A 23390-nucleotide genomic window follows, 5' to 3' on the forward strand; every position below is an offset into this window, starting at 1 on the left:
TATAATTTTTCTTTTATAAATAAAGCTTAAAATAATCGAATTTGACTATTTTTCTAGACATATAATTTCATGTAAAAGTTATTAGCATTAATTGTTGTGACATTGAAAAAAATCATATTAAATTCTTTAGATTAAAAGTCAAACTGAATTATATTGAAAATTTTTATACTCTGTATTAATAAAGCACGCCATTGATTATTGTAAGCCTATGTAGATTATTCAATGCTAATTCTTTTTGATACCAGTTGAGCATATCGAGCATATATTTATCAAGTCTTTACATTATTTATTATATTATTCTTAACGAATCGGTTGTAATGAGTAATTGATGTAAAGGTCAATACAATTGCGAGCTAGGCCTTTCTTAATTACACTCGAACACTTTGAAATTTGTCATCGGAGTAATGATCTTTAAAAAAATTTTAAATCTCACGTATGAAGTCACGCAATATAAATATTATTATAATAATTATACTACATATTAACATTTATTTAAGGATAATATCAAATGAGTTTTTTTGTATTAAAGAAAGTAAAATGAAAATGTTTTCAATATAATGTAAATCAAATGTAATATTGACAAATATATATACTACAGGTAGTTACTGTCAGTGTTATTTTACTAGTTAATGTTATTTTACACTCAATACTATCAATAAACAATCACAGCTAAAAATAAGTAATTTCTGAAAGAGTATTTTCATTATCGTTATCATTATCATTATCATTATTATCATCATCATCATCATCATCATCATCATCATTATTATTATTATTATTATTGTTGTTGTTGTTGTTGTTGTTGCTGTTGTTATTATTATTATTATTATCATTATCATTATCATTATCATCATCATCATCATCATCATCATCATCATTATTATTATTATTATTATTATATTGTAATGAATAATTTTATCGTACGAAGTAATTCTTTATATAGGAATTAATTGTATTGAATCGTTGAGAGCTTCATTTGTAAAATGAAGTCTGATATTGGTATATTGTTTTAAATTATTATTAGGGCGATTCGTAGAGTTTAATGGAGCACACTTCACCAAAATGGCTAGATTAATAAAGTGAACTGCTTTTATTACTGACATCGTTTTATAATTGAATAATTTGCCTTCATTTTTCTTTAGTAGTGTAATTGATACTTAATGATATTTAATTTTAATCATAATCATTTTCATATCATATAAAATATAAATATTTTTTTTTTTTTTTTTTTTTTTTTTTTTATAAAAAAGTTTATATTAAAATAGGCCATATTTTAGAAAAAATTTAACACAGACATCGGAAAATATACTTTCACAATTTTATTTTCATATCTTTCACGAAGAAGATGGTTAAAATTCACCTGATTTTCTCAATTATATAACATACGCGATCGATATCGATCGATAGTGTATGTAAAATTTTTGTTCGAAAAAATGCAATGTCGATTGCAATGTCTTTGTTATTGTATGTTGCTCTTTTTTATGTAAGAAACATGTTGGAAGAGCGAACCGTAGAAGGGATGGAAGAGGAGTGCCAATATATTGAGTTGCATTTGAAGAAATTTCGGGGATAGCAGAGAAAAATTTTTATCAACCAAACGGCCAACATTAATTAGAAAAATCATCGATATGTTTTAAGGTCTCGTAATGGTAGATGTAATGCCGTTTGTAAAAGTCGGTGGCCAAAGAAGGCATTCAATCGCTTACGGTGTTTCTTAAAGATGAATATTTCATTCGAAAATCCGAAAATCCATTCTTCCTTGATGAGAGCGCCATCCCACACGAGGACGAGCGTCCAACGAAGCTTCACATTCATAAGCGGCGAACATACGATCGCGAGTGTACAAATGTGCGTGCACACAAATGCACGCATCTCACGCTCGTTCTTACTTGCATTTGCGTATGTATATATATATATATATATATATATATATATATATGTATATATATAGGCATAGATATCGTGTAGGCACACGTTCGCGCGTATTCACGTGTGTACGTATGTCAGTATGCGTGCGTACGTGCGCACGAGTGTGGGAACGTGTAAACACAGGCGCAAGGGCGTATGCATACAACACATTGTAAGAGCATGCGAGATCAGCGAGATGTCGTCCAGCACTCGGTTTGTTGCGAAATATGTCGACGAGGTGACGCGACTTGAAAAGTCGGGCTTGGGCATCGGCTGCAATTAAAGGTTGCGAGCCACGGACTTTCACAGTCTGTCGGGTTTCGGCACGTCAAGTTCGAGGGAGTTAGCTAAGCTCAGCGGCGCCCGGTCGGAAGATCGTCGAGTCCGTCCACTTACTACATGTGGAGGAGGCGGCTACGTCGTCGTCGTCGTTGTCGTCGTCGTCGTGAGTCGTTGGACCGCGCGATTCTCCCATGTGTCGAAAAGTGCGTACGGTAAATAGATCAGTTTCAGTGCTCCCGACTTCTCGGCTTCTTCTAATTTTTTTAAGTGCATTTATCGTAATTATCGAAAGGGTTGCCATGCGCTCGAATGTGCCTTTTTGTGCAGACCTTTGCTCGAGGAGAGGATGGTAAAATTTGAGAATATCACATAATATTGAAGCTGCGCTAGAAGGTAGTTAATTATAAATTGACGTCGACAATGCGATTGATTATAATAAACTTCCTATTTTTGTGGTGCTCTTCTCGGGGATTGGATTCTCTACTCAGTAATGCTCTTCATTTATTAACATCGCGCTCGATTTACTCTGCCAATTGCTAATTTTTCATTGTTAATTTTCTAATTAATCCTTAAGACGACGAGAAGTTATTTAACGTGCTTTCTTTTATTTTCATTTGCTTGTTAATGCGCATCATTTGCGAAGGCACGACGACTTTGCCGACGATTATTCTCGTCGTGCAGGGCACATGTTAAATTATTTTAAATAAAAATAATAATGAAGGAAAAACGGTTAAATATTCGAAACATTCATTCGCCACAATAGCCATGCGATATTCTGTTTCAAGCGAAAAAAAACAACGTTAATTTTTCCCTACGTTTTGTTTACAGCGTGAGGTTAGGATAGAATAGAAGAAGAAAGCTCATTGGAAAAGTGCACGACGATGCAAGTAATTTACTAATGTGCATATTGCAGAGGATAGGTGCGAATCACTTCGATATTTCTTAAATTTGCATGAAAATTAATAGACAAATAACAATGCTCGTATTAAACTATGAATTTCCTCAATAAATGAATTATTTAATAATAATGTTTCATTGGTCGGAATTCAATAGATCGGTTTGTGTAATAAATTATAAATAAAAGAATTAAAATCAAAACATTCGATTGGCTTGCACTATCATAATGACATACCATACAAACAGTTAATTATATGTTTGTAATTATGAAATTACGAAACCAAGGGTACAATTTTTATAATGCATATGGAACTCTCCCCCCCCCCCCCCCCCCCCCCACCGACTTTACTTCCTTTATTCGTTAATTATTCAATGCTTCAAAGACTAATAATAATTATTACTGAAGTATTTTTTAAACAGTTAATAAAATTAATATGATTATAATAATATGATTAAAATATGATAATAGTTATGAACATTAATGATGAAATCTATTAAACCTTTATGGTTTCAAAGTTAATACATTTAATTCCATACAGTCGTGAATTATACATATATGTATACATATATACATATGCATGCCACTATAATTATAAATTTATTAAAATATTTAATAAATCGTACAATGCATATTAAAATCATGCAGTATTCATCTTTGAAAAAATTGTTACATAATTTTCTTAATGATTTAATTTGATAGCGCTACATGCATATTGTAATATAAATCTATAAAATAATGAAGCATTATAGGGAGAATATTGTAATATTGTGTGTTATAAATTATATAATTTATATGATTTATATTATATATTATATTTATGATGCTTTCCTTTTAAATTTTCTTTTTCTTTAACTTCCTTATATACTCATAAGAATATCCATAAAACAAAATCCCGCTATTTATTAAAAGCATATTTTTATGTTCAATTTTACATTGTTAGGCTGTAATCAAACTTCCAGCGAAAGTCATCTCAATATATAAAACAACGCTACCCATAAATTATATGATATTATAGGGTACTATTGCATATAACATTTTGTTAACAAGAACGCCGCATCGAAATACTTGATTATATAGATGTCCATTAATTTTTTTTTTTTATTACGTATTCCTAGATAAAGTCATCGTATGATTTGAAACTACATACGAATATTTATCAGTAACGAAAGCACTTAAGTATATATATATATATATATATATATATCTACATACGTGCCTAAGAGTGGACAAAAGAGACGGGACGCAACGACGGCGTTTCTCGATAATTCTCGTCATTACTCATGTATAAGCATACTTATTTGAGTAAAGCATCAAGGATGCATACATGTATATCGTATCTTATACTTACGCGAACGAATGGATTCTCTGATACTTTTTCGTCATCTCAAGTGCTGATAATACATGATGTTCATTATATCTATAGGAGTGTATAGGTAACACGTAGTTTTTATCTTCATCATGGAGATGTTATTCGTTGCATTTGTTTACAGTTTTTTTTATCAAGATATATATATATATATATATTTTTTTTTATAAAAGTTTTATTAAGATCTGACCGCACTATTTGATTTTTTTATGAACGAATAATTATGATTATTCAATTAAATATTGTCGTAACAGAAACATGATATTATTTACCTGCAACATCATTTAATAAATAAAGTAACAATAAATACTTTTTGTAACAATAAATGCTTTTAAATACTTATTGAAGGATAGGACGAACGAATAAATTATATTATATCCCGAAGATCAGAATATGTATATGATATATATACATGTACCGCTGACGTAAATTATAGACTATTTTTCAATTTAATATAATAAGCGATGAGATACACAGTCGTCTATAGTAAAAACTGATACACCATCCAGTGAATTGATACACGCCTACAGATGATACAAAATCCCTTATAATAAATTGTAATACATATACATTGATAATTGGCGTTTTATGTTATGCTATATCGGTGGTGGCATCGTTTATAGCCTTAGGTTAAATAATCTTGTAGAAACTACGAGTTCATACATTTTATTTAATAAAGGTTTTCAAAGCTTTTTAAGAAATACAAAGAATTAAGGTTTTTCTAATTAATTCTCATTAAATTAGTATATATAAAAATCTATACATTTTCGAACGTATAAATTTTCTTTCGTATAATGATTCATTGAAATTATTTTGCCGTCTGTAATAAAGACCTTTCATTCAATGCTTAATATTATTATTTTATAAATAAATTAAGAACGTAATTTTAATCCCTGATAATGTATTATATTTATAGCCATATCGAGATAAATTAAATAACAAATTCGGAATGTAATGAACGAGTGGAAAGTTTTATAAATTTCTTTCTTTTTGTGTTTTATTTATTTATTTATTTGCCCATTTATTCACTTATTATTTACTTAATTAAGTCGTACAATGACAATGAAGTAAAGTAAGTTGGCAGTGTTTTTCTTAATAACTAAAAAAAAAAAAAAAAAAAAAAAAAAAAAAAAAATTAAAAAAGGTAGAAAACAATTTCCAAGAGGTGGATTTTGCTGGAGTAAAAATGTCAGTCTTGTGACATGTCTAGATTGGCCCACGTGTTTAACTTATCTCGCAAGAGCGCGTGCGTATAACCTCTGATAAATTACGAGAAATGGGAATGCTTGCGACGCGTGGCATTCGAATTGCGTTGCTTTTGCGATTATTGAGTTTTTCAACAATTAATAATGTTTATTGCACTTTTAACCCATTACTATTAAAGCTTTCTTTTATGAAAACTTTTAAGAAAAATTTTAATATACGTTTATATAGCATTTCTATATGTTTTGAATATTTAATTTAAATATTTTATAGCTTTATGCTGATAATGATATTATACACAAATATTAACGATGGTGTTTGATTTGTCAGTGGTATAGATCTTACGTATTGAAGTTTCAATTCTTTTAAATTAAAATAGTTAGGTTACTCGATAATCACTTAACTTCAATGCTCTATGAATTAGGCAATTCGAGCGAATTATTCGTAAAGAAATCATCACTTTCACTCGTGCTTATTTAAATTTTTAATCAACTTCAATATTCGCATTATTGTATTGATAGAAAATATTACAGACTTGCGAAATCACTTTAAATCATTTTAAACTTATTGATAATTCTTGTATCTTAAAAAATTAGCTTTTATTATTAACATTAGAAAAATTAGCTCTATTTTATATTGTAATGTAGATGCTTTAAATTAAAGTTATCAAATTTTGCATAAGAATGTTATAAATATTTTTATTTTGGATGTAACTACTTAAGAACTTTATATTATATTTATTCCCGTATATTCTTTCATTATAAAAGTACGTTATAAGCAATGAGAATTACATGAAATATATATAAATTATATATAAATATCTTATACTATAATTAAGTATAAGATATGAGCATATAATTTGAATTTTGTTTATAATCAATAAAGTCTCTTAAAAGTTTTTTTCTCTCGCAATTTCAGGATGCCGTTGATAAATCTGATTAAAGGATAATTATCGAAAACATTTTTCAAACTAAGGCTACCTTAGAAAATGTTTATAAAAATTTTACAATAGAAATATTCTTAAAGCGCAACGAAAATTGATATTTTTATAGACCAGGTAAGTAACGCAAAATAATTAATGAAAATAAAAAAAAAAAAACATTTATGAATCTAGATAAAAATTTCAAGTAATTTTTAGTAAAAACTAGGAAAATGGCATACGACGATGTCATTTCCAAAATGGGCCAGTTTGGCAAATATCAGCGTAGGATATATTTGCTGTTATGCTTGCCAGCGATATCGTGTGCTTTTCACAAACTTGCAGGAGTTTTCCTTGGGGCAAAAATGTCTTCGAGGTAAATTAAATATTTTCTTTTTTATGTTTATGATATTTATTTTTATTTATGCTAGTAATATTTGTATTAATTGCCACTTCTTAAATGTATTCATCAATATTCGCAGCAAAGATCCGTGAGAAGTAATGTAACTCAAAGAAATAGAAAGATTACGATATTCTCAGGACTTCTTTTATTTTAATTATCATATTTGGCTATCGTTAATAAAAAAAAATGCCTGTAATGAAATATCGTTGTTATTAAAATTTTTAATAACTTGTAGTCAATTTAAAAATATAGATTCTTAATAATTTCGAATGTAGCTTAAAATCAATACATCTAGAGTCTAATTTTTCAGAAGTCTACATTAAGTGTTTATATGTGTGCAAATATTTATATTTAAACGATAAAAAAGTTTAAACTATAATTCCTTGTACACTTTTGTTGAAACTGTTAGGTAGTTTTGTTAGAATTAGTTAGCTATGTTGAATGCAATTTGTACTTACTTCGCGTATCTCGGTAATTTAGAATAATTTATTGATTTTGTAAAGCAACTAATCCATTAATGTAATTTTTTGTTTGCTTTTAGATGTATGCTGCCTTTTGAAAATATAGACAATGCCACGTTTTTTTTATCTGAAAATTTAATGAACTCGAGTTATCCATGGGATTACAAAAGCAAGTCATGGTCTCATTGTGAACGATATTCAGATCTATCAGTCGTAGATTCGATGAAAATAGATTATTCATTAAACCAACAACATTATTCTACTAGAAATATTACTAAATGCGATCTCTTTGTGTACGATAGAAGCAAGTACAAGAGCTCTACCACATCCGAAGTATGTTTAATAAAGTATATGTTGATTATAATTTCATTGTCTTTCTTCAATTCATAAATTATTAGCACAAATTTTTTTAATTTAATTTCCATTGCATTTGAGCATTATTTAAATTTAAATGTAATAAAATATTCTAAAAATGATAGTTATATTTATAGTTCACTTTGCAATTTGACATATAAAATTTAATAATACATTCGTATATAGATATAATTTTTAAAAGATTCTTATTTAAACAATTTTTATACCCAAATATTCTCTAAATATTTCAAATTTCTATTTTATTTTTTAAATACAAAATAAAATTCAATAAAATCGAAATGTTAAAGTATACATTGATTTACTTAAAAATATTATTAAAAAATTGTATAAAGTTAAATGATTATAACTTTTTAATGTATTAGGTATTTTTAATGTATGAAGAATTTCTTATCTATAAAGTAATATTATCTGTAAGAAATTTAATTAATTAACCAAATTTTTATGGTTTTTTTTTAACTTTCAGTATATTAAAATATGCACACATAAATTGTTTCAACTTGCAGAATTAATCAAATAGTAAGGTGCATAAACTTGTTTTTCACAAATAAATTCAGTAAAGAAACTATTATATTCGTAATAATAAATGCATTGAATTGATAATATAGAAAATTCTAGAATAACATGTAAAATTATTCATTCATAGGATGTTGTAGCAAGAAGTACGTATTCAAATGAACTAAAAAACCAATTTACAATCATAACATTGAATTTTAATAACGATGTTTCATAATTCAGTTGCATTATAAACATACTAATAATTAGATACTTATTATACTTATATATGTATATAAATATTTTGTTATGAAAAGATTAATGAAATATATGACTAATCATACCAATCGAATAAAATGTAAAATATAATGTAAAAACAAATATTCATTATTCAGGAAACAATATTTTAACCAAAATTTCGTACGATCATTTAAATTGAATACTTTAATGAGATGTCAATAATATTATAAAGCGTCTGATATTGTAGATAGAAACAAATTAATAATGATTATTGGAGATAGAAGCGATGCAAATATTTATGAACGATTAATGATTTACTATTGCAGTGGAATTTGGTGTGCGATAAGGATTGGCTTAGGGCAATGGGGGATTCTGTTTTTATGGTTGGAGTGATGCTCGGCTCAACAATATTCGGCGCCCTGTCCGATAAATATGGACGTCGACCAATTTTCTTTCTGTCGCTAGTTATACAGCTAATTGGTGGTGTTGTAGTTGCCGTCACACCAGAATTTATTTCATTTGTGATCTTCAGAGCAATCGTTGGTTCTACGACCAGCGGTGTGTTTCTTGTCGCTTATGTTATTGGTAAATATTTATTTTTTCAGTTTTATATATGAGTTGTATATTATGCACAGTAATTTTTAAGGAATATACTTATACTTTTGTAACAAAACAGTACTGTAAATATTTAAAATTAGACTTTAGCAATCCTATATTTTTTCGAAAAATATTTCAAGGACCGCTTTTTCGTTGTAGCTTTATATTTATATTTTTATTGAAATCAAATATAATATAAGATATTAACATATGATAAACTTATTTGCATTTATACATTAATACCACATTTATTACTTATTTCATTGTAAAGAAAATAATTATTAGCATCGTAGTATTTAATATGTATTTATGACATTTTAACAAATATATATATATATATATATATATATATATATATATATATATATATATATATATAGAATGGTAAATGTAAATGAGTTATTCAATAATAAAGTACCGTATAAATTAAATTTGTTATGATTGTAATTAAATTTAATTCTATATAAAAATTTTACGTTTGAAACAAAACTTAGTAATTCTCTGATATACTGTAAATTTACCACTAAAGAATTGTTAACGATTTAGTATAAAAATTTCTATAATGTATTTATTCAAGTAATTTATTCAATTTTTTTCAACCACTTAAAAATATATATATGTCTATAGTATATGTACGTAGTCTAATAAGAATGATAATCAAAGTGTTTCTTATGATAAATTGAGTATTGTTTCTATTTGATTGGGTAGACGTGAATAGCAAATCAAGCATGAGCATATATAACCTTGTCGATTGGATTATTTTAAAAGTGTAAACAAGCATAAAGTTATTTTTTTTAATTAGTAATTTATTTCGAATCAATTTTATTTATATGTACATAAATGATGAATCAGATAATGACATGTTTAATTCCGTTGAATGAATTAATTTGAAATTCAAGTAAGTAATGCAATACAAACCGTGATTAATTAAACAAATATAGGATAGTTTATATTAATACGCATATGGACACACAAATAGCAGAATGTCAAGCGCACACAGGAGAACATAATTAATATATAATTGTATACACGAACAGGCACGTACATGAACATTATTTCTAAATTTGGATTTATCTAAATCTAAATTTACCGTATGGATACTTGGTATTTTTCGAACAAAATGCAAAAATATCAGCTAAATCGCTAAAATCATTTTTGCGTTTATTTTAATTTCTTTCTTTTACTAAGCTTACATTACTTATACTTATATTTAAAGTTGCTTAATTAAATGAAAATTTCCATTTGGTTCTAAAAAGCTATTAGATGATAAAAATTCACACAGTAATATCATCTGTTTAAGATATTTACTTTATTCAATTATGTATGTAATCCTTGAAAATGCACAGAAATCGCAAGTAATCATTAAAAATGTAGTCTGAAAGTTAATGAACTTTTTGTCTCGATGTTCAAGATTCTTCCTTAATAAAGCAAAGTATAAGCAAAAACAGTAAAAAGTAATGTGGAAGATAGGAGTTATTTATAAGAGGTATTCATGAAACGCTATGACTTCCGATTACTCGTGACGGGTATATAAGATTTCAGATAATTTTAGTTCACTTGACCGTAAGATTGAGCGCGTGTTTTATTTGTTTCAGTCTCGCTCTCTCTCTCTCTCTCTCTCTCTCTCTCTCTCTCTCTCACCCTCTCTCCCTCCATTACGCCGAGTTTGTCTACATCCAGTCGTGTTTCAAGATGATACCAGTAATTTATGCGACAACAATAAAATAGGTATAAGTGCACTTTGGAAACCTGGCAAAATTGCTTTGCTTCGACTGGGAATACAATACAATATCGATATTAAATAATATTTAAATTAAACTTTAATTTACAGTTAAAATTTTTATTTATATTTATACATTAGTAATTACATAAAACTACTTTATATTTTATTATGAAAAAGGATTCTATCTATAAAGAATCTGTTATTTGCGTTACATTTCTATAAAATTTTATTTAAAAAAAAAAAAAAGCAAAATAAAAAGAAAAGGATTTTTCATAAGAAAAACACTGATCTTACGTATATGGTTACAACTAACAATGAATGCAAGAGTTTATAATACAAAGCATTGTTACATAATTATTAATGCTATTTTATATATAATATATGAAATAATATTAGATTTTATGGTTATTTATTCGAGGGCATAAGACTTTAGTCATAAACTTTAGGATAATATAGAGGGAACATAGATAAGGATATTTCCAAGAATATGACAAGTAAAAAATAGGAAAATGCCTTGTGCCTCTATCGAAGAAAAGCCAACATTTTATAATTCCCAATAATTTATAATCTAAGAAAGAAGCATAACATTTTCACTCATAAGCCATAACACTTTTCTTCGACTTTTTTTTTATACTTGTGCCAACGATTATTCGCTTTCTTCATAAAATTACGAACATCTTCGGATCAGCCTCATTGAGTTTTCCGATTACTCAATGTAATAGATTCGAAGGAAAAACGTTCCTTCTCGCTGCTTCAAATTAAAAAGGCGTAGCATTACAGCGATAAACAAAGGATCGCCCGTTCATAATAAGCGGGGGAAGGGGGCATGGGCACGAGTTTACTCTTTGCGCATTATGCGTCCGAGTAGTAGTTGTCCAAGGAGAGCGCAAGGACCCTCGCTGTGCGATACACTACACTTTTCTTTCTCTCTCTCTTTCTCTCTCTCTCTCTCTCTCTCTCATTCTCTCTCCCTCTGTCGCTCCAGAAGCCAAGGGATCGAGCTGACGGACATTGGCCCCGCAGATTTTTACCGAGCAGAACTCGACTTGCCGAGGATCTCTCTCCCGGCTTATTTCTCTTTCCTTCGTCCTTTTGCTCAAGGAGGCGCCGACGTTGAGCCTCTTCTTACGTTTAATACTAGCAGTACGCTCTTAGGCCGCTTTACAGTTCGCCGCTATCGTCATTCGCTTTTTAGCCGCGGTAGTAGCAACCCTTCACCCCTCCCGTCTCGCCATTACATGCCACGCGTTTCATTTTCTACTACCTTTTTTTCGTCCTCATCCTCGTCCTCGTCGTCATCCTCATCTCCATCCCCATCCCCATCCTCATCCTCATCCTCATCCTCATCCTCATCCTCATCCTCATCCTCATCCTCATCCTCATCCTCATCCTCATCCTCATCCTCATCCTCATCCTCATCCTCATCCTCATCCTCATCCTCATCCTCATCCTCATCCTCATCCTCATCCTCATCCTCATCCTCATCCTCATCCTCATCCTCATCCTCATCCTCATCCTCATCCTCATCCTCATCCTCATCCTCATCCTCATCCTTATGCTCGTCCTCGTCCTCGTCCTCATCCTCATCCTCATCCTCATCCTCATCCTCATTCGTCTTCGTAACTTTCTTCTCCTTTTGTTTCTCATAATTATCCCCCTTCGTTTTGTTCTCCGCCGTGTCTTCTTCTTTAACTCGCACTCGTGCCGACATACCTCGGCACTTTTTATCCGAGAATGCGTTGAAAGGGAGCTGAGCTAAAATTAAACTTGTGCTCGATTGTTTTTGCTAGAACTTATACTATAAACAAATTTACGATTTAAAGGCAAAATGGTGAAGAAAATAATAAGGCTGATAGATCTTTTTCTTAATAATTAATTGCATATCGATATTATATTATGTTTTTCAAGTAAATTTTGTCGTATCAAAAATAAATTAGCTATGATAAACATTGATACTTTGACACATATTTATATACATATTGAACAATTTATAGGTATAAAAGATTAAATATAAAATTTGGGATTTCTCGCACGCACACACATATGTATAGACACGAATCAAAGCATTAAAGCTATATTAAAAATTTAGTTCATTCTCATAATTTTTTCATACAGCTTTGGAAATGGTGGGGCCGCAGAAACGGCTAATAGCCGGTGTTGGCTGTCAACTATTTTTCACTGCTGGATACATTATGACAGCTGGTTTCGCCTATTATATTACCGATTGGAGGACTTTACAATTTGCACTTACGATCCCGAGCACGGCTTTTTTGCTCTATTGGTGGTGAGACTTGCTTTCATTTAATAATAAATAAAAAAAAAAATCTTTATATTTAGTGATATTATAATTTGATAAATATTAGATTTTGAGCTAAATATTAGTTGATGTAAAGTAATGGAAAATTTAACGAATGAAGCGTGAATAATGCACATGAGGTACTGCTGTAGGTTTATAATATTATTATTTTTAAGAATATTTTCAGAAACGATATTCTATAATATTTTATAACAAATAGTTGTAATATGAATGTGAATCATTGGAAATATATCAAATAATATTGTTATTTGAGAAAGTAGGTATTATTTATTAAATTTCGTTTAATTTCATTTACCGTAGTTACAAAATTTAACTGAAAATTTAAAAAGTCTTAATAAAACTTATTAAATTCATAATTATTTTTACATTATTATGATTTTATATCAGTTACTATTTATTTCGATTACTGAAAATTGCACGTTTAGCGAAATCTAAATACGTTTCTACTTATTAAATAATGAGGCATAATGTATGCACATTAAAACAATATACTTATATTTAATATTATTTTTTTAATATTCGCTACAAATGATTGGAATACAAATGATGGGCATTTAATAAAGATGCAGAAAAACAGAAACTTTTGTCTTTATTCTCTTGTCATAAAGCTTATGAATTGTAATTGCCGAACAGAAAGTTATAAAATTAAAAAATTACTGTATAAACTTTGGAAAGGAAGTTATGCAAATCATACGACAAACAATAAAATTGATATTATCGATATATCGTTTATCTATTTATAAAAATGTCTAATATTCGTTCATACAGTATATGCGGATCGTCTATATTAACCATTCTTTATACGACGTACAATCAATGTTTCATTATACTATATTAATTATACAAATACAGTGGGCGCTATGTTGAACTGATACATTATAAAATATAAAATTAATTGTGATGATTGTCTCCATTTTTTCAAGATATACGTCAGAAAAAACTTCATACACCTACCTATAGGGACACACACATACATTGTTAACGGGATCGCACAAGCGAGTTATGTAAAAGGATAACTGTGACCCCATTTATGATCCCCGAAATAATTGTCACGTATACTTTATAACATTCGCGGTAGTCGCATGCCTCTTCAGTGATGGACGAGTCGATATTCTAAAAGAATTATACTATGTAAAGTTCATAGAAGTTTCTGAAGAAGGCCTAATGGTACTCTTTTGAGGACTGTTGATGCTAGCCGGAATGTAAGCATGTTTATGCGTCTACATACTTTATCATAATGTTAGCTTAATTTAAATCTAATAAAGAATGATATTTACGTTACTGAACGTGGAGATGCCGTATCGAGTGATAAAAAACATACTTCAATTAATTATTAGCGAAGCACGAATTATCAAAGCATTATTTAAAACTTGTGATAATTAATTAATTAAAATAATGAAACGAATAGTAAATGAAGATTAGAAATTAGAATATAGACTTAATTGCCTTTATTTTTAACGATTCAATTCGACATCCAAGCAGTGAAAAACAATATACTTAAGAGAACATAATACTTAATATATATTTTAATATTTGCATTATCAGTTTCTGTAAATTTTGTATTTAAGGACGAAAGCTTTGAAATATATACAAGTACATGCTATATTTCTTCAAAGTTATAATAACGATATATTATTTGTTAAATAAACGGCTCGTACGTCTTTGGTTCATGAAAGTACAAATCAAAAGTAAGCTCAAAAGATTTGCAAAATATTCAAGTAGAAATATATATATATTTTTTTTTTCCATCTCTCTCTCTCTCTCTCTCTCTCTCTCTCTTGGGCTTCATTAAGGTTCATACCAGAGTCGGCGCGATGGCTATTGACGAAAGGTCGGGCCAAAGAGGCTCGGGAACTACTGCACAAAGCATCCTTGGAAAACGGCGCCGAGATCACAGAATCGACTCTCGAAAGACTTCTCGATGAAACTAATAGCGATAGTACACCCGATACCAAAAAGCCGTCCATATTTGATCTCTTCAGATATCCAAATCTCAGAAAGAAGAGTTTCCTCCTCTTCTTCAACTGGTACGCTTTCTACCGCTTTTGTATTTAACAATTCAATCGAAGCTTTATCGATTGTATATTATGAATAATTGAAAAGATATACGATAAAATTTGTGCTCTAGGAGCTTTACTTTAAAGCATCTTTAATGATATTTTTAAGAAATAATTTAAGTGGAAAAGGTAATGTTATCGATCAAAATAATATCGACTGTCGATAATAATTAATAAAAATGTTTGTTTACTAAAAATTGGAACTAAATAAATATGTGATAATTTAATTACAAGAATTTTACATTCGTATTTTTTTTGGTTTTTTTTTTTTATTTATAAATATTAAGCGTAATAATGAAAAATCAATATATAATAATAAACGAAGACATAATGAGTTTTTTATAGCACAGGTGTATTATGATCCTATAAAAGCTGATCCGTTGATACTTTGCTGCATGTGTATGCACGCATGGTTGCGAGCGCGTTTCCATATGTGCATTCTGAAGAGCTCTCTCTCTCTCTCTCTCTCTCTCTCTCTCTCTCTCTATCTATCTATCTATCTATCTATCTATCTATCTCTCATTCTATATATCGTTGAAATGATCGTCGCACCGTCTTTTATATAGGAAAATATCATTTACATTTTCATCTTTTTAATTTTTCTTTCATTGAAATAGGCTCGTAAACAGTGGTACGTATTATGGACTATCATGGAACGCATCCAGTCTCGGCGGCAACGATTACTTGAATTTCGTCATATCCGGCCTCGTTGAGATACCGGCTTACACTTTTCTTATTTTCACGCTCAACCGATGGGGTAGAAAAGTGATTTTATGCGGATGCATGATAGCATCCGGTCTGGCCCTCGTAGCGACGTTATTTATACCGAGCGGTTAGTGCTTTTTCTTATTTTTATTTCTTTAGTATTTATGTCTTGCTCAATTAAAGTCTCGTTTTATCGTCCCTTTATCGTGTAGTGAGTGCACCGACTCGCTCGTTTTATAATTTAAATAAATAAATAAATAAATAAATAAATATATATATATATATGAATACGCAAAATTGTATTTATTTATAGAAAGATATGAAGGAATTTGTCTTTTTGAAATTCCATAATTTACATGTAATTTACAAAATGAGAAATCTGAATTTTAATTTCTTTATTAATGCATAGTTATCGGAGCATTTCATAAAAATACACTACAAATTATTCGAATAAATACATAATAAATATATTGTATATTTTCCTAAAGTAAATTTTATTATTTTATTAGAAGCTTTTACTATTAGTAATAAATTTGTTGCCCGTTTTTTTATTTTTAGATTTTGTTGCAATGACAAGGTTCTAAATTTCATAACTGTGAAAGTAAATATTTGCCTGGTATTTTATATTTATTACTATCCCTATTGCAGTGAATTATTCATGTAAAATTTATATAATATTTTATTCAATATATCGACGTATTATGTAAAAAGGATTGAAATTCAAATAATTTACTATTATTTAACTGGATATTTTTTCTCAGATATGACATGGCTAAAGGTGACGTTTGCGATGATAGCGAAATTGGTGATCACGTCGTCCTACGGTACAATTTACGTCTTCACAGCTGAACAATTTCCCACGGTTATCAGGAACGTGGGCTTAGGAGCAAGTTCGACGTTTGCGCGAATAGGCGGAGTTATCGCTCCTTATATTAATTTTTTGGTATGGACTGTATACCTTTCGAACACATTTTGATCTTTAATTTAATTCCAATTAAATTTTCTTCATACTATTTCCTTACTGATTTTGTTTCGTTAGGCCTTATATTGGGAGCCACTGCCTTTCGTAATCTTTGGTTTTTGTTCGCTTCTCGGTGGTATTCTTTCCCTCCTCTTGCCAGAGACTTTGAATAAAAAGCTACCGGAAACAATCCAGGATGGCGAAGCATTCGGAATGTGAGTATCGACAACTAGATTTTTTCTATTGATTTATCTTAGGTCCATGTTTAATACATTTCATAATTTTAATTTTTCAAATATATGGTCGAATTTCTTTGTCGGTTGTTATATTTTACAAATACGATTTTTCTTTTTCATTTTTATTCTTAAATGGATTAAAGTACGATGAGCTGCATTTTTCATTGCTATTTAAAGAGGTAAATACTGAAAATTTGCAAATTAAAATGTTAGCTTTTATACTAAAAATAATGTTATGTTATTTCGTAAATAGTTTTAATTTGATTACGTCTATAGATTTTTTATTTAATTATTTTTTTTTTTTTTTTTTTTTTTTTTTTTATGAACTGTTTCATTGAATAAGATAAGTTAATCCGAAAAAAGACTATACACTTACAAAATAAAAATGATGATTTATCATGATTAATGATTCTTAATGATTAAATAATAATAATTACGAAGATTGAGAAGTAATTGATACAGAAAAAATCTACGTATAAAAGATCAATCTCTGATATCTATATTTTTTCTAGATTAATTTTTAGTTCTATATGACGTGTTGTAAAGTCAATAATTGAATAATCAATCATTATAATTAAACTACTAATTAGAATTAAATATATAAATAATAAAAGTTACAGTATAAAATAAAATTGTTATTACAAGAATAGTAATTTCATCTAAAAATTATTTAAAAAATTTTTTGATTTATTTCTATTTATTAAATATAAAAAATATGTATTTTATTACAGAAAATTATCTAAAAATAAAAAGATTGGATTGGAAGTCGAAGATATAAATGGCATGGATGAAGTTAATAATATCAAGCAGGTTAAATTATAAGAAAATTAAAATTGATTATTTTTAATGATCATTCGACAACTTAATAGAATATTAAAACTTTGCGCTGAATTTTTATTGTTTGTCATATATTATTATCACATTATCGGTAATGTAATTTTAAAAAAATGTAAAACATAAAGAAATATACTTACTTTTATTAATATTCTATTAAGTACGGAATTATATAGTACAATTTTACTCTTATAAATTACACGAACAAATTGCAAGTACAAGTTAAACTTCTTTTCATTTACAAGTAAAAATATGATTTCTATAACTAAAAATTATGTTACAATTTGATTTATAAGTTGCGAGAAAATTTGTTTTTATTTGTATTTAACTGTTGTAATACTTTTGTTACTATTTAAATATTACTTTAGATGTATTGTTGAATTATATATAAATATATCAATTTGTTTACATATACATATATAATCGATAAAAAGGAAAACTTCTCGATTATCTTTGACATAATTTTTTCTTCATTCTTCATTTTTTAACAAAAGGCTTAGATATTTTTTTTATAACTCACCATTACCTAAAACATGTATCATCTACGTTCTTATATAAGTACATATTTTAAAAATGACAAATGATGTGAGTACTGATGAATGAATAGTTAGTTGCTGTTGCAATTTCTTTCAAAATTACCACATTTTAAACTAAAGTATGATGAAAACGCGTGCAAGTTAAAGAATGATAAATAATGTTGGGTAAATGTCAGTTGACGAAATTTCAAAATAAATTAAGTAAAATTATTCTGTAATATAAGTCGTTAACTCGTAATTAGATATTTTATATATTGGATTTAAAAATTTTATATTTACGGATAGTTTTGATTAGGTATTTTATGGAGTTATAATTATGAGCACATTTTAATAAAACTATATAATTTATTGCTTATCTAAATTGTTGTAAATAAATTTTTAATAGTTATAACAGTATATATGTGAGTATATGTATGTATTATCGAACAATAACTGCAATGGAAAAACATGATAATAAATTATCTAATATTCAATTCTCTTTTCTCAATAACGTTTGTTGGTGCATCAGAATCTCTAATGATCGTATATACAATTGACAGATTTTTCGGAATACATTCTGTGATTTTACACGTCATAATATTCAGCATAATGTGAATCTGTTTCTGTTCTGTACCTAGCGGTATTTTTATGGATAATGGAGTTAACAGATTTCCACTTGATTCTGAAGTTTCCCAGTCACTTGACGGTAACTTTAAGGACCACCTTTGGGGCGCTTCAGTATTCAATTTCAAATCATCGCTAAATACAGGATGAAACGATATGGATAAATTTGCGCTATTTGTACTGATTTTTGATGTAAAATTATATGTATTTTCTCCTCTATTCCATGCCTTAGCTGGAAGGACTACGGGAATCTGCAATAAAACATTTGTTTACATTTATTGTAAAGTTTTTTGATCAATACATTTTAAAGTAAAAAATTTTTCTCTTTTTAAAGGATAATTTACATAACAAAATAAAACAAGTTTTAAAATTATTATTAAATTAATTTACCTCACATATGTTTTGCACATTAGATAAATCAATTGCTTTAATACAATGATTGTTTGTATCTGTAACATATAATACATTTCCATTTTTATTTAGAGCTAACCCACTTGGCTCATCAAACTGAAAGGTAATGTTCTCCACTAAAGATTCATTTGTATTCTTCATAACTTTGAGCAAACTTTTCATACTAAAGGAGCTTACTGTATTCATTTTAGATGGCTTTTTTCTACCACACAATGTTACACAATTTCCTTCAACATCAGTTTTTTTTATTTTGTGATTATAAGTATCTGCAATATATATCATTTTATCAAAGCTATTCCAAGCTATCCCTAATGGATGTTGCAGCTTTGCTGAATATTTTTGTCCATCTTGATCACCAAAACTATGTAAATTCTAAGATCAAGTAGAATTATAATTAAAAATTTTAATTGCTTATAATATTTGTTTATAATAATTTACTTTTACCGTTGGATTATTATCAGCTCCACAAACTGGTAAAACTTTTCCATCATCAAGACAAACTTTTCTTATTGTGCTGCTTTCACTGTCGGCAAAAAAAACTGATTTTAATTCTTGAGCTACCGCGAGCCCTGAAGGTTGGGCTAAACTTGCTGCATGAGGATATGAATTGTTTCTATTTGCTTCTCTTCCATTTCCAATGATACTAGCACACGTTCCAGCTTTATATTGTCTAAATTTTTGTAAAATTTAATGTCTAAATCATTTAAATGACAACCAAAATAAGCGAGATTTTTCTTTAACATAACTTTATAAACACGCTACTATCTAATTTTTATTTATTATTATATTTTTCAATAATGAATATACAATGTACAATGTTCTTACTTTTTCTTCCACCAAATTGTGTCTTCTAAGAACAGAGCCCAAATTTGATGTGTTCCTGCTATAGCTATTAAAAGTACTGGAACAATTATTCCGTCTTGGTCATGCTCATAAATAGAAACATCCCACGGAGATGATAGTTCTTGTTCTTTTCCAATTTTACCTCCAATATAATCACGTCCTTGATGACCTGTCCCAGCAATGGTAGTTACCATTTTTTCCTCTAAATTAATCTAAAAATATAATTAAATTAATATTATAAAATAATAACATGCCATGACTTTTTTGTTTACTTACTTGTCTGATGGCATGATTTTCATTATCAGCTACAAATATATTATTATTAAATGCACAAACACCTTGTGGTGCATTAAATCGTGCTGTTTCAAAGTCTCCGTTTTGAAAACCAGGAGAATATCCACCAATAACATGTTCAACTTTACCATCTTTTTCCATAACTAAAATACGATTATTGCCTGTGTCTGAAATAACTAACTTTTCCCCAAATTCATCTTGAAATGTATGAATTTTTCCAGGAAATAGCAAACTACCTTTGTGCATAGGCAAAATATGTTGTGCAAGTTTTAGAGGTATAATTTCTTTTGAAATTTGCTTCAACGACATAAAATATTTCAAAGCAACTTTTGTATACAAAAATAATTCCTCTTTATGTCCTTCGCCTACTAAAACAAAAAGGGGCTGCCCTTTGGGACCTGAAATTTGTGTTATCTTAATTTTATTATAATTTGTTGGATTGAGTTTAAAGTATATATTCAAATAATAAATAAAATTGCAGCAGATGAAATAAATAAAAAAATTAAGAAATAAAAATGATTGGCTATCCTTTTAAATAGATATTTGACACAGTAAAAAGCCTAAATATTTACAATAGTGCTTCAATAAAGACACTTTTTATATAATATTCAACTTTCACTTTGTGAAAAAAATTAGTCATTGATTTAACTACTTTAAATATTTATAATTAATTTATCGATATATAATTAGCATTTTATAAAACAAAATTGTCAACTATTTAATAAATCTACTTATGTGAATTATGCATATCCAACTAATATAACGAATATTGTTAAATTAAAAAATCTCAATAATTTATGATCATAAATAATAAGCACTATATTTGGAATGTATATATACTCAAAGTATACATTTAGACATACCTAACATGACTAAACTGGGCCAGCAAACAATACCAATGTCTCGCCACATTGACAGTTTTGCATCGTTTACGACAGGATGTCCTATGTTATATCTTTGAACTGCTGACATAATTTTACTAGAATCTCGTTCATTGACAAATTTTGCACTATGCACACCAATCTAAAGTTTATTAATCGTTAAAATTTTTTTAAATATAAATTTTTCTAAAAGATTTTTAAAATTCTTTTTATACTAACAACAACAAGACCATCTTGTACAGAAAATCTTTTTTCTAAGGCATCTAAATCTGGCAAAATATGCATACAATTTATGCAACAGTAAGTAAAGAAATCTAGGATTACAATTTTATTATCAAGGTGCTTGTATAGAGACAGACTTTCCAAAACATTAAACCACTCCAAACCTATAAATCAAAACCAAAACAAACAATTTTTTTGAAAATTTCGAAATATAAAGGAATTATTGTAAATTATTGAAGAAAAAAAATTAGATCGATTCTTATTTATTAAATAACATTGAACAATATAAAAATATAAATATTAATTTTATAAATTATAATTTATATCTGATTAAAATTAAATTATTATTCATCCTTTAGAGGTAAATCAAATTCTTCATGTAAACTGGCTACTGTAACTCCTCGCATTGTGGCCAATGCACCTAAAACTATTTGTGTAGCATCTTTAATTTCGTTATACTTATGTAGAAGTTCCATTATTTCAAGTATACAATCCTCATTTTTAGATTTTTCTTCTAAGTCTAATAATTCAAGCTCTAAAGTTTTCTTAATCTCTATACAATTCGCATATTCTTTTTTTTCCTCTTCTGTTAAAGCCTGATCTTCCTTTTTTTTGGAATTTTCTTTGGGTGATGTTAACTCTTTTTTTGAAGATTCCTCCCTACTACGTTTAATACCTCTATAATTTAACATTTTTTCGCATTAATAAAAATCCACCGTACCTAAAAGTAAAAAATGTGTTTATTGTATCTTTATATTATAATTTATTATATATGAATACACATATATATATATGTAAAATAATGAAAAAAATAAAGAAAACAAATAATGACTGCTTAACATAACCTGAATTTTGATTGACATTGTTTTTCTAATAATCAATTGTTGTATATATATATATATATATATATAATGATAAAACAATAATTTAAATTACCTCTTTCAAAATCATTAACTCGTAGTCCTGATTCTGCGTAAGCTTTGATGTGCTTTAAAACGATTTGTTCCTTTTCACTTTCATCTTCAGTAGATTCAACAACACTACGAAGTTCTATACAAATTTGCGTTAAATCTTCAACGGTGCTTTGTACGCTCATTTTCATAAATTTTGTACAAGAATTTTTAAAACCGTCAATTGGATCGTGAAAATAATAAGTTTTTGGTGATTTGTGTAAATTTCGTCGTAGCGATGTTGCCAAGCTCAGATTTTTAACTTTGAAAGCTGAAACGAACGCGAGATTCCGTATTAAAATCACGCTATTTATAGAACTACACGGCATTTTCTGCCTAAACGACAATAATATTAATAAGATTTAATGATATCTATTATTGATTCATTATCTTAATGACTTAAAATGTTAGTTTAATAAATACATAATGTTAAGTACCGGCATCTGACTTAAACTGACATAGGATATTTATTTTTATTAATCTGTGCCAATTAAGTAATGCGCATATATAGAATACAACAAATCACGATTTTTACACTGCGTATGTGTTGGTTAACAAACAGGTTACAGCTGATGAGTAATCGATAACGAGCAACAGTATTTTTGGAATTGGAATACGAAGGTTAATCTGTGCATATATGTGAATGCAATTCAGAATAAACCGAATAAATGAA

General features: G+C 28.3%; 2 protein-coding genes across 2 annotated transcripts; one reads left to right on the forward strand and one right to left on the reverse strand.

The window, feature by feature from the left end:
- The first annotated feature begins 6678 nt into the window (after nt 1–6678).
- On the forward strand, nt 6679–17997 carry Orct (Organic cation transporter). Its single transcript, XM_011499735.1, has 10 exons — nt 6679–6714; nt 6796–6952; nt 7521–7773; nt 8874–9132; nt 12983–13151; nt 14978–15211; nt 15859–16073; nt 16708–16889; nt 16986–17122; nt 17875–17997. Exons 2-10 carry the CDS (start codon nt 6810–6812, stop codon nt 17963–17965), a joined length of 1683 nt encoding a protein of 560 aa, XP_011498037.1. The 5' UTR covers nt 6679–6714; nt 6796–6809; the 3' UTR covers nt 17966–17997.
- An 865-nt stretch (nt 17998–18862) lies between these two features.
- Nucleotides 18863–23145, reverse strand: LOC105362317 (NHL repeat-containing protein 2). Its single transcript, XM_011499736.1, has 8 exons — nt 22704–23145; nt 21765–21931; nt 21528–21687; nt 20647–21062; nt 20353–20582; nt 19972–20197; nt 19507–19899; nt 18863–19367 (listed from the first exon to the last, which is right to left on the reverse strand). The coding sequence occupies exons 1-8, from the start codon at nt 23044–23046 to the stop codon at nt 18972–18974; spliced, it is 2331 nt and encodes a 776-aa protein (XP_011498038.1). The 5' UTR covers nt 23047–23145; the 3' UTR covers nt 18863–18971.
- Between the last annotated feature and the right edge of the window lie 245 nt (nt 23146–23390).

The sequence above is a fragment of the Ceratosolen solmsi genome, unplaced genomic scaffold (genome assembly GCF_000503995.2).
Source record: "Ceratosolen solmsi marchali unplaced genomic scaffold, CerSol_1.0 scaffold35, whole genome shotgun sequence".
NCBI classification, from domain to species: domain Eukaryota; kingdom Metazoa; phylum Arthropoda; class Insecta; order Hymenoptera; family Agaonidae; genus Ceratosolen; species Ceratosolen solmsi.